The 13,664-nt window shown below is 53.4% G+C and overlaps 2 protein-coding genes across 2 annotated transcripts; one reads left to right on the forward strand and one right to left on the reverse strand.

The window, feature by feature from the left end:
* Nucleotides 1-5,143: 5,143 nt before the first annotated feature.
* FGF21 (fibroblast growth factor 21) lies at nucleotides 5,144-6,418 on the reverse strand. The gene is made up of 3 exons (XM_077133572.1): nucleotides 6,047-6,418; nucleotides 5,838-5,941; nucleotides 5,144-5,416 (listed from the first exon to the last, which is right to left on the reverse strand). The coding sequence occupies exons 1-3, from the start codon at nucleotides 6,279-6,281 to the stop codon at nucleotides 5,144-5,146; spliced, it is 612 nt and encodes a 203-aa protein (XP_076989687.1). The 5' UTR covers nucleotides 6,282-6,418.
* Nucleotides 6,419-10,406: 3,988 nt separating this feature from the next.
* FUT1 (fucosyltransferase 1 (H blood group)) lies at nucleotides 10,407-13,389 on the forward strand. Its single transcript, XM_077131245.1, has 2 exons — nucleotides 10,407-10,647; nucleotides 10,870-13,389. Exon 2 carries the CDS (start codon nucleotides 10,872-10,874, stop codon nucleotides 11,973-11,975), a length of 1,104 nt encoding a protein of 367 aa, XP_076987360.1. The 5' UTR covers nucleotides 10,407-10,647; nucleotides 10,870-10,871; the 3' UTR covers nucleotides 11,976-13,389.
* The last annotated feature ends 275 nt before the right edge of the window (nucleotides 13,390-13,664 follow it).

Below are 13,664 nucleotides of genomic sequence, written 5' to 3' on the forward strand. Positions count from 1 at the left end.
AATGAGGTTGAATTCCAGTGTAAGGGAATAGATAGGAGTGAAAGTGGTTCTCCAGTGGGTCTGTAAGTAATATTCCCATATTGAAGGTGAATATGATTGAAAGGAGTTGTATAGACCTACGTGTCCTACTGACTCACACCAGAACTATGAATGAGTTCTTACATGAACTATGCAAAGGTATGAATCTTGTGCAAAGAGTGTATAAGTTCGGGGTATAAGGGGAAAACCGCTATTGCGTGCTATGAGCTATGTTTAACAGGAAGCCATCAGTACTGCCACGGCCACAGCAGGGGTAAACAATGGGGAGAGGAAAAAGAGTTAAGGGGAGGCTTGGGTTTTCTATTTGGCGAAGGTGTGTTTATGGGTTCTCTTTCTCTTGGGAACAATGAAATTATCTGAAATTGAGAGTGTTGATGGACTGTTGACTTTGGACATTACACATGATGCTCAGTGAAAGCAGGTGGCCGAAGGATGCACCGAGTGAGAAGTAGATTGGTGAACGATGATGTATACAGATGATCGAATTTCGTGCTGCTACAAAATTCACAATGTGACATTGTGAATGAACCTGTGGGACATTTGGAGAGGCAAAATAAGCCAGAAACAAAAGAGCAAATATTGTATGGTCTCATTTAGAAAACACTTATAAGAAAACAGGGGCCTAGATTGTAAGCTCTTAGAGCAGTCACCTTCAGCCCAGAGTGGTAATTGTTATTTCTGGATTTTGCAGGGTTGTTTTATATATATATAACCTGGTATTTGGAGATAAGAATGAAGCTGATCAGGTCGGAATCAAAGTAATTCAGAATATAGGGATAAGGAAGACATTGTCTATATTTTAGAACCTCATCTACTCTTTGAGACCAAAGGAGCAAAGATTTATTTTGTCCAAAACCTAAATTTTCTGTAGCACATATTCTAACTCGACCTGTCTGGATAGCTCATTGAAACAACACAAACACAGGGAGCCCAGAATAAGAATGAAGGCCTTTAATCCTGTATAGCTTAGTGTATTTTTGCCTTGATACATCCCAGAGTATATTAAGGAGATAATCAAAAGTATTGGCAAAGTCCCTTGAGGGATGGGAGAAAAAATATGGAACTATTAAACTTTACTACCAGGGAGACCCCTGATATTGTGTCAAACATTAGGGACATTCAAATCAATAGGCCAAGCCCTTGATCTTGAGGCTTGCTCTTGTGAAGCTTATGTATGTAGTAGAGAAGCTTAGCCTACCTATAGGTGTGCCTGAGTCACCTCCAGAGGACCTCTTTTGTTGCTCAGATGTGGCCTCTCTCTCTCTCTAAGCCCAACACTGCAAGTGAAACATTGCCCTCCCCCTATGTGGGACATGACATCCAGGGGTGAAAGTCTCCCTGGTGGCATGGGAGATGACCAGGGATGAGCCTGGCCCTGGCACCATGGGATCAACAATGCCATCCTGACCAAAAAGGGGAAAAGAAGTGTAACGAGTAAGGTATCAGTGGCAGAGAGAGTTCAAACACAGTCAAGAGGTTACTCTGGAGGTCACTCTTACTCAAGATTTCATTAGACTTGCTACCTATCATAACTCGCCAAACCCCAACCCAAACCATTCCAGCCAATCCTAAAGAACACCTAGGGCATTATATAAGAATCTACAAAGGTTCCAGGCACTAGGGTAACTTTCCAGAAACCTACAACCTCCAGATGGGTCCCTGGACCAGGAAAGTCCTGAAATGCAGAGGGGGGACCAGCTTCTTCAGAACATCAGCTAGTTCCATCCCCCTATTCCGTATTATCAACAGCCCTTTCCAACATGAAAAACTTAGAATGGCCATAGCCCAAATACCCTTAAAGTGAGGGACAAAAAGATCAAAGCTGATGGTGGAGTTATACAGAGAAGGTAGGGTCCTGAATTTGCATATCTAAGAAGTTCCCTGGTGTCTGAGTTTCCTGCAACTGCATAGCAAAATGTCACAAACTCGTTGGCTTAAAACAAATAAATTCATGGTCACACTGTGTGATTGTGAAAACCTTGTGTCTGATGCTTCTTTTTCTACCTATGGACAGATGAGTAAAACATGTGGATTAAAATAAATAAATAATAGGGGGAACAAATGTTAAAATAAATTTAGTAGATTGAAATGCTAGTGATCAATGAAAGGGAGGGGTAAAGGGTATGGCATGTATGAATCTTTTTTTTCTGTTTGCTTTTTTATTTCTTTTTCTGAATTGGTGCAAATGTTCTAAGAAATGATCATGATGATGAATACAAGTATGTGATAAAAAAAGAATGTTCATCTTGTATGTTGATTGGTTTTATTAATAAAAATTTTTAAAAAAATGGTTCAGTGGCCAAGAGATTTCAAACAGTAAAAAAAAAAAAAAAAAAAAAATTCATGGTCACACAGCTGGGGAGGACAGAGACAGGAAAGCGAGGTGTCCACAGGCCAGGTGGGGACCCACCCTTGCCTCTAGCAGCTTCCAGGGCTTTGAGGGCTGCCTTAGCATCCAGGGGCCCTTGAGCCTCTGCGGCCCCACAGCCGGCTTCTCTCTCGGTGTCTTCTCCCTTCCCGCAAGGACAGCAGGCATAGTGGGTGCAGGGTCTGCCCGGCACCAGCACCCATCTTAATTCACCCAGTTCCATCTGCCGTGACCCTATTTCCAAATAAGGTCGCTGTCGGAGACGCTGGGGGTTGGGACCTCAGCGTATCTTTTGGGGGGACACAGTGCCGCCCTTGGCAGCCGGTGCTGCTGCCGGCGCGGGGGCCGCACCTGGAGATCCCCAGCTCTCCTGCGTGAAGGACGCTCAGCCCCTCAGCGCCACTCGGTGCTGGGCCGCTCGGGATCGAATCTGGAATCTCCTCTTAGGTGAGCCCGAAGCAACGCGTTCAACCCCCTTCAGCCTTAAAACCTACTTCCCACCTGACCCACTCCTCCGGGTACCCCTCCCCCGCGAGGCCCCCCGGGTTTCTAGCGGTAGGAATGGGCACGGGCTTGGGACTCTTTGGTGTGGATGGTGCAGCCTGCTGAGCTGGTATCCGGAGATAGGCTGGCCCCGCCGGGTCCCGGGCTCCACCTGCGCAGCCGGGGAGGGGCAGCTTCTGCTGCAGGGGGGGAGGGGGGAGGCGCCCCGCAGCGGGGGGTACAGGGTCCTCAGCTGTTGAGAATGTGCCCACCGCGCCCTGCTCCCAAGCTCCCCGTCCTGTCCCCTGTTTCTAGTTTCTTCCCATCCCAGATCTTTGTCTCCCCTCCCTGCCCCTTCCAGGTCTCTGTCCCCCTCTCTCTGGGTCTCTGCCACCCCCTGTCCTCACCCCCCCAGGTCTCAGTCACAGAACTCGTCCCTCCAGTCCCTCCCCCGCCCCGTGGGTCCATGTCCTCAGCACCCCCAGCTCCCATGAGGAGGGGCTGGGTAGGAAGGCGGGCCCGAGGAAGCCGGGGGTTGCCTCCTGTCCTTGCAAACCAGGGTGCCTGTCCTTCCCCTGGCCGGGGTAGGCGCCTCCGCTGACATCTCACCCGAGTCATCCCACGGCCTAAACCCTCCCTCCCCAGCCTGGGAGATTCTGTTTCTGATGTGAAAACTCTTCCATGGAGCATTACCAGGGTAGAAAATCACACTTTCTACCAGACACAAGCCTCCATTTCTTCTGCACACTGAACTCCTTCCATGAGCCTCTGGAACCCATACCCGTCCTGATTTTTGTCTGTTCTTAATTCATCCCTTTTTACTGAGAAATACCCCTCCTTTAAATCTGGGAATAAAAACAAAGGGCTTGAGAAAAAGAAAAAAAAAACAAAGCAAAACAAACAAACAAAAAAACCAAGGGTTTGAGACTGCAACTCCCGTGAGCTGCAGAGGTCAGATGCCCGGGGCAGGCCAGAATATGCCCAGGAACCCCGGGGAGGCGCTTCTAATCCTGCAACTGAGAAATTAACCAATACCGGTGATGACTGAATCCCTATATAGATTCCTTTTTCTTACTTTCTAGGATATTGTAGAATAACCAAAAGGAAATACCTAAAATTACTTAAATCCACTGAATTAGAAATGTAGAAACCTCATGGCTGGCCCTGCTTGTACCCGCTTCTCCCGTTTCACCACTTCAGTGTCTTATAGTCACAAAGACAACCCGTAATGCCAAGGAAGGAACCGAGTCAACCCAGAAGTTCAGTGACATGCCCTGTTGTAATGGTAGCCCTCAAGTAGTTCTGGCTTAGCTTTGTATATATATTTGTTATTATAATGGGAACATCTCCACCTGCCCTTGTTTGAGTCCATAAAAACCTTAACCTCAGTCTCAGGGAGACAGATTTTAGGCCCAGAGACCATATCTGTTCTCCTTGCTGCGCGTTGCAGGAAAAGTCTTTCTCCCTTCGGAACCCAGGGGTTGTAGACCGGCAGTTATGTGCATCGGGCAGAGAACCCCGGGTTTGATCAGGAAAGATCGCTTTCCTCAGTTCCTGCCCAAACAGACACCTTAAAGAGAAATATGGAAAGCTAGATAGTGGGAAAGGATGGCAAAGGAGCAACTCGTTGCCAAGATTCTACGTAGTCATTACACTCCAAAGTCTGCAAGTTTTCCTGGATGGAACAATTCAGGTGCCCAGGGACCTCTTCTAGATCCTCAGCCCCCTAGTCTCCAGACCAGGGGTCCAGGCCCCAGTCCCTCCCTCTCAGACCCGGGGGTCCAGGTTTCCAGCCCTCTGGCCCCTTAGGACCCAGGAGTCTTTGCCAGCTCTGAGAACCGAGATGTCTCCCACTCCTGGTGCTAACTGCACCCAGAAAACTGCACCTCCCATGAAGAGGTGGGTCTAGAGTGTCCCACGCACAAGTCCCTTATAATTGCACAGCTGGAGAGACAGCTCTGCATGCCAGCACAAGGCAGGGGGCTTATAAATCCGGTCCTATCAAAGAGCAAGGAGGATCTAGCGTCCCTGGGGACGCCAAAGCGGCGGTGGGGGTGGGGGTGGGGGGCAGAAAACAGGCTGGGGTGGGGCCGGGACCCTCCCACGGCCGCCAGCGAGGGGCCACTCGCACGCGTGCGCACTCCGATTCTCCTCTCTCTGACTCTTTATTATCCCAAGTAAGAAAGATAAAAGAAATAAATAAGATAAATAACCCGATAAATAAAGAGGGGACCCACAATGAAGCCCGAGGCTTCAGGAGGCGTAGCTGGGGCTGTGGCCCTGCCAGGGCCCCACCATGCTCAGGGGGTCCGCGGAGCCCACGTCGGGGGGCTTGGGGGCCAGGATGCCCGGAGGGTCCGCGGGTGCGGGGGGCAGGCCCGGCAGCGGCAGGAAGCGCGCGGGGGCCCGGAGGGCGCCGAGGGGGGCCAAGCGCAGGGGGAGGCCGTGGGCCTCGGACTGGTACACGTTGTATCCGTCCTCCAGGAGCAGCTCCCGGAAGCTGCAGGCGCCGGGGTTGAAGTGGAGCTGCGGGGACAAGGAAGAAGCCTTGGAGACACGCTTCCCAAAGGGGAGTCGGGGTCCCCTTCCCGTCCTCCAGGAGACAAGACAGAAGCAGGTTCCTCTTACCCCGGGGCAGGCTGCAGGCCCACGCCCACCTCCCACTTCTCAGAGAGGACCATCCCAGCCCAGTGACCGGGCAGGCCTGTCCCCGGCTAGGCAGGGGCCAGATGCCACCCCAGGTCGTGGTCACCCTGAGGCCATTGGTTCCTGAGCGCCGGCAGCCAGGCACACAGGTGACCTCGAGGCGTGGGGCTGGCAGTATTTGTGCCTCAGTCTCCCCATCTTGCCAACACTGACAACAAGAGTTATCCGGGAGCAGGTGCACCGGGCATGAGGCCCCAGATTGCACTGAGGGTCATGGGGAGGGGGTGTCCCTGACACTCACCGATCCATACAGCACCCCATCTGGTCCCTGGCACAGGAACCTGGCTGTCTTTACGCCCAAGATTTGAATAACTCCCGGCTTCAAGGCTTTTAGCTCCAGGAGACCTGGGAGGAAGAATTGGTGAAGGGCCCAGAGAGCCAGGACCCGACCCCCCCGCTGCCCTCAGACCCAGGGCATCCACCCGTCCCCTCACCCCCCCCCACACTCACTCTCAGGACTCCGGCGGGCAGCGCCCACCACTGCCCCATCCTCTCTGATCTCCAGGTGGGCCTCTGTCTCCTGGGCGTCATCTGTGTAGAGGTGACGCTGCCGGACCTGGCCCCCGAATTGGAGGAGGGGGCTGGAGTCAGGGACGGGGTGCGCCCAGCAGGGCCCCAGCAGAAGGAGAGCCAGCAAAGGGCCCCACAGCCCCAGCTGCTCGGCACGGGCCTTGTGGCCGCCCATCAATGGCTCAGTCTCTCAGGCGCGGTCTGGGGGCTGAGCTCAGCCACGTGGCTGGTCTCGAAGCAGTGCCAGCTCCTGGCGGTCCGGGAGCAGAGTCAGGGATGACCGCTTGGACTCCCGGGATGCCTGGTTCCTCGGGCTCGGGGGCTCCCGGCCGGCAGGACAGCCACGTCTCCTGGGATGGACGGAGAAGCTCCCGGATTTATACCCAGACAGGGCCGACCGGTCAACCTCCCCACACCTGACCCATGCTATCTAACCCACTTGGCAGGAGCTGGGATTCCACCGTGGCCAGGTCAGCCCGAGCAGATGACGCAACCTGAGGGTCCTGTAGCTGGGGGCCTGGACCACCTGGGTCTGGGGGAGGAGGGGATGGGGGCTGGGACCCCCTGGATCTGAGGGAGGAGGGGCTGGGGGCCTGGACCCCCGGGTCTGAGGGAGGTGGGTGCCTGTATACTGGAAAACTCCCTCGCTGGCTGACTGAGGCAGACTGTGGTTCGTAACTGGAATTTCTGCACCTTATGAGAATTTCTGGCCATCTGGGGGTCTGACACCGAGGTGCCCTGATCACCGGGAAAGCGGAAACTGTGAAGTGAAAATAGTCATCTCAGCAGGGACACAGGGGTGCTGGCCTGTTCACCTCCCACCTGGGTTGGAACCAAGCCCTAGCTCCTCAACCCCTGCCCAGACATGCACAGCCTTCTCTCCTGATGCAATCTTAGTGTTTCTTTCACCAGAGAAGCTACCTCAGGACTCCAGACAGATGCTCCCAAAATATCCTGGGGGCGTGGCAGGGGGAGAGTCTCTGACTCAGGATTTGTAGCAGTGCCAGCCCTGGGAGGGGAAGGCGGGCCTGTCACCAGGAGGGGAGGGAGCTTGGTACATCTCCTGGCGCGCCCCCAAGGGAGCAGGGACCGGAAACGTGGGGCTGGGGACCTGGACTCCAGACTGCTGGGGTTTAGTGAGGAGGGGCCCGGAAGCCTGGACTCCTGGGTCTGGAGAAGCAATTATTAAACCTCTGGAGAGTTCAGTCCAATTGCTCTCTCTGTTTACACTGATTTCTCTGGAATGGCAATAGGTGCACTACCCAGGCAGGTGGCAGGGAGGGACCTTCAGCTGTGCAAACCAGGCCCCCACCCCACACTCTGTGGAAGAAGAGAGCTTTTTGTTCCTGGTTCTGGTGGTTTCTGGGGAGGCAGGGAGACTAAGTCCTCTTCCAGTGTTTCCACAGCCTTCTCTGAATAGGTAGTCTCTGGGGGGTGTCTCTGTAGGATGTGGCAGGCATCCAGCTCCATTTATTTTATTTTAATTTCATTGTAAAATATGACATATATATACAAAGTAAAGAAAGAAAAAGCAACACTTTTCAAAGCACACTTTAACAAATAGTTACAGAACGGATCCCAGAGTTTGTCAGGGGCTGCCATTCTACCAGCTCAGATTTTTCCTTCTAGCTGCTCCAAAACACTGGAGGCTGGAAGAAATATCAATATGGTGATTCAGCAGCCATACTCATTTATTAAATCTTATTTTCCCTGTTATACCTCTTCCTTCTCCTTTGAGTCCTTTCCCAATCTCTAAGGATCTTTGGGCCATGCCATTCTGACTTTTTCATGTAGAGAAGGAGTGTTCGATGTGAAAGGATACAAGGGGAGTAATTAGTGAGTAATTTTGGAGAAGCTGGTCTCTCTGGGTTTCAGGGTTTATCTAACCTTAGGAACCCTTTGGGAATTAAATGTTTCCGGAAAGCATATATATGCAGTCTATAAGTGCATGAAATCCTCATAGACTCTCAGTTCGAGACCCAGGTGTGCTTAAGATTCAACACGACTCCTTTTATCTTTGAAATATTAAAATACATATTTATTTATGTAAATGGAATATTAGCAAACATATTGTTCAGCTACTTGCTTTGGGTACGTCTTCAGCTACTGGGAGACATTTACATGAAAGTTCATAAATACCTTCTAATTTAGGATTAGAGGCGTTAGTTTAATTCAGTGGGACCATTAAATATTTAATTAATATTTGGTACAACTGGTTACCTATATGGAAGAAAAGAAATTTGCACTCTTTTACCATGCGCAAACTACATTCCAAACAGATTAAAGACCTATAAGCAAAGCAAACAAAAAAGAACTATCATTTTAAACCATTTTTGGGTATTTATTTAATTTTCTAATACATTATTCGATTCAAAATAATCAGGAAGTACATCAAGGTACACAGTGAAAAGGTTTTCTTACCACCCTTGTCCTCCAACCCCCCAGTTCCTCCTCAATTCAGACTAATTTGTTTCTTATATAGCTTTAAGGGGAACAATGAATCACCTTATTTTGAACAATTCATAGTGGACATTTAATTTTGAGTGTGTCTGTTCTACAAAGTGTGTCTGCTCTAGGTTGGAACCCAGGCAGGTGGGGTGACCCAAATGACCATGCCCCAAATGGGACCAAATCCTTTTCTTTTCTTTTTTATTAGAAAAGCCGTTGGCTTACAGAGCAATTGTGCGCCAGATACAGGATTCCCAGGCCCCACCCTATTATTACAGCGTGCCTTGGTGCGGTCCATTTGTTGAAATTGATGAGACATGTTTACAATCGTACTAGAAACTATGGTCTGTATTTAACTCCGGGTTCACTGCGTCCTGACAGGCACCTGACTCTTTTTTCTTTTTTTTAAATTTTTTATTAATTAGAAAAAAAATTACAAGAAAGAAACACAAACACTCCCAACACATACACTGAGCAATTCACAATATCATCCCATAGTTGCATATCCATCATCATGATCATTTCTTGGAACATCTGCATCAATTCAGAAAAAGAAATAAAAAGACAACAGAAAAATAAAACAAAAACAGAAAAAGAAAAAAAGAATTTTACATACCATACCCCTCACCTCTCCCTTTCATTGATCACTAGCATTTCAAACTTAAATTTATTTTAACATTTGTTCCACCTATTATTTATTTTTATTCGGTATGTTCTACTCATCTGTTGACAAGGCAGATAAAAGGAGCATCAGACACAAGGGTTTTCACAATCACGCAGTAACACTGTGACAGCTGTATCATTATACAATCATCCTCAAGAAACATGGCTGCTGGAACACAGCTCTGCATTTTCAGGCACTTCCCTCCAGCCTCTCCATTACATCCTAGGCACCTGACTCTTGAATCCCAGGAAACCAGGGGCTGAGGGCCGGGACACACGAACCTGAGCAAGGACCCGGCAAGGACCGGGGATGAGCGGCCCCTGGTGGGCGCGGGGACACCTTCAGGCTGGCAGCCCCCACCTGGGTGTTAGGCATGGATTCGTTAAGGAGTCCACATGAGCAGAAAGTTAAAGCTTAATAGTTTATTGCTAGAGAGAAAGAAACAAACAGAATGAAAGCCAGGGGAGAGCAGGCTGGTGGGAGGTAGCAAAACCTGCTAGCAAAAGAGAAATGGCTCCAACTCTCCGACAGCTTGTGATTTCAAAGGAAAAACCGAGCCAAGGGGGTGGGGGTGAGGTGTGGCCTCAGGCATCGCGGGGAGATAATCAGGCTGGTGCAGCTCGTGCATTACCGTTCGTGGTTAGCTGGTCTGGCCCGTCTGGCCCCTGGCTGTTGGGGTGTCAGGGGTTTGTGCTATCTTGCTGGCACATGAGGTCCTGACAGAGGAACTGCTGAGGGAGAGAAACTGAAGGGGCCCCCATGTCACAAAATCCATTTTTATTTTCTGAGGCTGACACTGGGGTCTTGAGGGGGGTCGAGGCTTCCCTGGTCCTCTGGGAGCAGCCTGGCAAACAGGTTCTCCCTCCCGCTGGGGCGGGCGCGGCCGGAGGGGGAGGCAGGGGCGGAGGAGCGCCCCGGCGCCCGCACCCAAGGGCCCGCAGCGCGGTGATGGCCGGGCCGGGCGCATCCAGGTCCCGCGGGGCGAACGGGGAGCCCCGGCACGGGCCACCAGGGTCGGGCGCCGGCCGCCGGGCGCTGGGAGGGATGCTGCCGCCGCCGAGCCTCTCTCCGCGGGCCCGGGACCGGGCGGCGGGCGCGGGAGCCCAGCTCCGGAGAGCGGAGGGGGCGGGGCCGGCCGCTCCAGCCCCGGGCGTCCCGACTGGGCGCCTGGACACCCGGCGGAGCGGCCCCGCCCCGGAGCCACCTGCCCGGCCCGGGAGGGGCGGCCCCTCGGAGCCTTCGCCCCGCGCCCTCTCCTCCTCTTCCCTCCCCTCCCCGGGCCCTCGCAGCCAGTCCCGGGAGGCGACGTGGAGGGCCGGGCGTGCCGGGCCTGGGAACCTGGCGGCCGGATGGGGGCCGGATCCGCCGACCGGGCGCTCTCGCCGCGCGAAGTGGGTCTGGCGGCTGGGACCACCCGCGAGGCTCTCAGGTGAGCGGGCGCTGTGGATGCCTCGGGCCGGGACCCTGCGTTCAGGGGCCCCTTCTTTAGACCCGGGAGGGTGCGTCCCCACTCTCCTCCTCCTTCGGACCCCAGGGTCCAAATCCCCAGCCTCTCCTTCTTCAGCCCCGGGGGGCCAGGCCCCCAGCCCCTCCTCCCTGAGATTCCTCCTTAGGCGCCCCGCATCCCCTCATCCGCCTTTCCCACCCGCAGCTATGTGGCCCCCCAGTCGCCGTCACCTCTGCCTGGCCTTCCTGCTGGCCTGCCTTCTCTCGGCCATCTCCTTCCTCCACGTCCACCAAGACCTCTTTCGCAAAGGCCTCGATCTGTCCATCCTGTGTCCGGACCGCTGCCGGCTGTCCTCCCGCGTGGCCGTGTTCTGCCTGCCCGGCACGCCGCTGACCGCCAACGCCTCCCGCTCCTGTCCCCGCCGCCCGCCCTCCCCCTCCCCCTCCGGGACCTGGACCATCTACTCCGACGGCCGCTTTGGTAACCAGATGGGGCAGTACGCCACCCTGCTGGCCCTGGCCCAGCTCAACGGCCGCCGGGCCTTCATCCCGCCCGCCATGCACGCCACCCTGGCGCCCGTGTTCCGCATCACCCTGCCCGTGCTGGCCCCCGAGGCGGACAGCCACACGCCGTGGCGCAAGGTGAGGCTGCATGACTGGATGTCGGAGGAGTACGCCCAACTGAAGGACCCCTTTCTGAAGCTCTCCGGCTTTCCCTGCTCCTGGACCTTCTTCCACCACCTCCGGGAACAGATCCGCAGCGAGTTCACCCTTCATGACCACCTCCGGGAGGAGGCCCAGGTCTTCCTGAGTCAGCTCCGCCTGGGCCGGGCCAGGGGCCGCCCGGGCACGTTCGTGGGCGTCCACGTGCGCCGAGGGGACTACCTGGAGGTGATGCCCCACCACTGGAGGGGCGTGGTGGGCGACCGCACCTACCTCCAGCAGGCCATGGACTGGTTCCGGGCCCAGCACCGAGACCCCATCTTTGTGGTCACCAGCAATGGCATGGGGTGGTGCCGGGAGAACATTGACACCTCCCGGGGGGATGTGATCTTTGCCGGCAACGGGCAGGAGGCCTCGCCTGGGAAAGACTTTGCGCTGCTCATGCAGTGCAATCACACCGTCATGACCATCGGTACCTTCGGCTTCTGGGCTGCCTACCTGGCTGGGGGAGACACCGTCTACCTGGCCAACTTCACCCTGCCAGACTCCAACTTCCTGAAGATCTTTAAGCCTGAGGCCGCCTTCCTGCCCGAGTGGGTGGGCATTGCTGCAGACCTGTCTCCACTCCGCTCGAAAGCTGGGCCTTGAGAGGCAAAGCAGAGACGTTTTTTTGGAATGACCAGCGCAATCTAGAGCCAGGAGGATGCATCTCCTGAGGCCTGGCGGCTTCTTGGAGAAGCTTGGGGCTCTGGAGCAGATGGGCACCATATCCCCGCCTTGCCATTTCTAGAGTGATTCCAATTGGCCAACCTTTGAGAGATGGGGGTGGGGGTAGGGCTTTCTGGAACTGCTTGAACATTTCCAGAACCAGCAGGACATCTTTTCCTGATGGTGGCAATGTCTGGAGAAGTTCATGGCAGTAATAGAAGCCACTGTACCCATTTTTTCTTCTCAAGTCGAATCCTTCTGGAAAGTTATCCCCAGGAAGTAGGGAACTCTCTAGGGTTGACTATCCTGGTGTTTTCTAGAAGGTGGCACTCCTCTCTTGGGTCCTAGGAGGACTGAGGGAACTCATGGCTGTTTCAGAGCAAGCATTCAATTCCCTCCATGTTTCTGGAATGATTCTAGAGCGAATTTGCTCTAGAGAGGGCCACATCTAATGCCTGTGAGGAAGCCTGCAGGGCCCTTCCAGAGGTTCTGGAATTCCAGATAACTTCAAGGAGGAATCCAATGAAACAACCAGAAACAACACCACGCCACTGCAAGATTAAGATTGAAAGATGGGAGACAAGCATCTAGCTGGACAGCATACAGTACTGCTCCTGGGCTTTGTAAAAGCTGGGGCTATTTGTGAGCAGAGCAGAACTCTGTCCAACCCTCAGGCCCTGAGAAAGCCAAAAAGGGGGATGGGGGGAGGTAGATAGGCTGAAATGTGAGGTGTGGGTATGGCTGCTGAAATGCTACAGCTTCTAGAGCCAACTTTTCCAGAGATCCACGGACACTTGAAAAAAAAATTTTTTTTAAGCTCAAAAACTGCCAAACACAGAACGACGCACCTTGCCTCCAAGTTCAAGCTGCCTCTCACAATGAAGAAAGTTTCCTCCTCCTTTGCAGCTGGACTGGGGGTGCTGGGGGTGCTGGGATCTGTTTTCTGGGAGGCAGCAGAGCACAAACCTGCCCTTTGGATTTGCCGCAGGTACTGTGCATGTGCCAACCATTGTCTGCCCTTGAATTCACAGAAGCACCAAATCTGGTTTTGGGCGAGTCCAGGATGAAAGGCTCCTAAAAGTACATAGAGTCCGTAACCCAGCCTCAAACTGGGAGCACTGGGTTTGGCCAAGGAGGACAGGATCCCTGTCAGATTTCAGGAGTTCCTTGCTTTTTTGGAGGGTTGAAAGAAGATACTTTTATTATCCTCAACCTCTGCTCACATCCCCCTTCAGAATCCAAGCCCTTTCTCCAGGCTTCTCAGGGAGTTTTGGGGAGACCATTCCCCGTTCACCTGTCACATATGGAAGAGAAGGAGGTATGAATTAAAAGCCCACATCATCAATCCCGGTCTCTGCAGCTTTTTTGGAGGGTTGGGGTGAGGGTAGGGGTGCGGAGGAGAGGGGCAAACTTCCGGGGATTTTCACAGCCCAGGATGTCTTGCGGTTGTAGTGTTTCCCCCTCCTCGCCCCACTCCCCGGAGGCCCACTCGTGCTTCCGTTTTTCTGGCGGCCTGTTTTAATGAAGCAGAAAGACCTTACAGGACCCAAAGGTCCGAGCCCCCAGTTCCTTTCTTCCGGACCCTCGGGACTGGCCTCCAGATCATGAACCCTTGGCATACAGCCTCTC

The sequence above is a fragment of the Tamandua tetradactyla genome, chromosome 16 (genome assembly GCF_023851605.1).
Source record: "Tamandua tetradactyla isolate mTamTet1 chromosome 16, mTamTet1.pri, whole genome shotgun sequence".
Taxonomy (NCBI): Eukaryota; Metazoa; Chordata; class Mammalia; order Pilosa; family Myrmecophagidae; genus Tamandua; species Tamandua tetradactyla.

Excerpts from the sequence above, each read along its gene's own strand:
- FGF21 (XM_077133572.1), bottom strand. The coding sequence starts at position 6,281 with ATGGGCGGCCACAAGGCCCGTGCCGAGCAGCTGGGGCTGTGGGGCCCT. Across the intron at positions 5,942-6,046 it reads TGCCCGCCGGAGTCCTGAGA|GTCTCCTGGAGCTAAAAGCC; the intron begins GTGAGTGTGGGG and ends TCTTCCTCCCAG. Across the intron at positions 5,417-5,837 it reads ATGGGGTGCTGTATGGATCG|CTCCACTTCAACCCCGGCGC; the intron begins GTGAGTGTCAGG and ends TTGTCCCCGCAG.
- FUT1 (XM_077131245.1), top strand. The coding sequence starts at position 10,872 with ATGTGGCCCCCCAGTCGCCGTCACCTCTGCCTGGCCTTCCTGCTGGCC.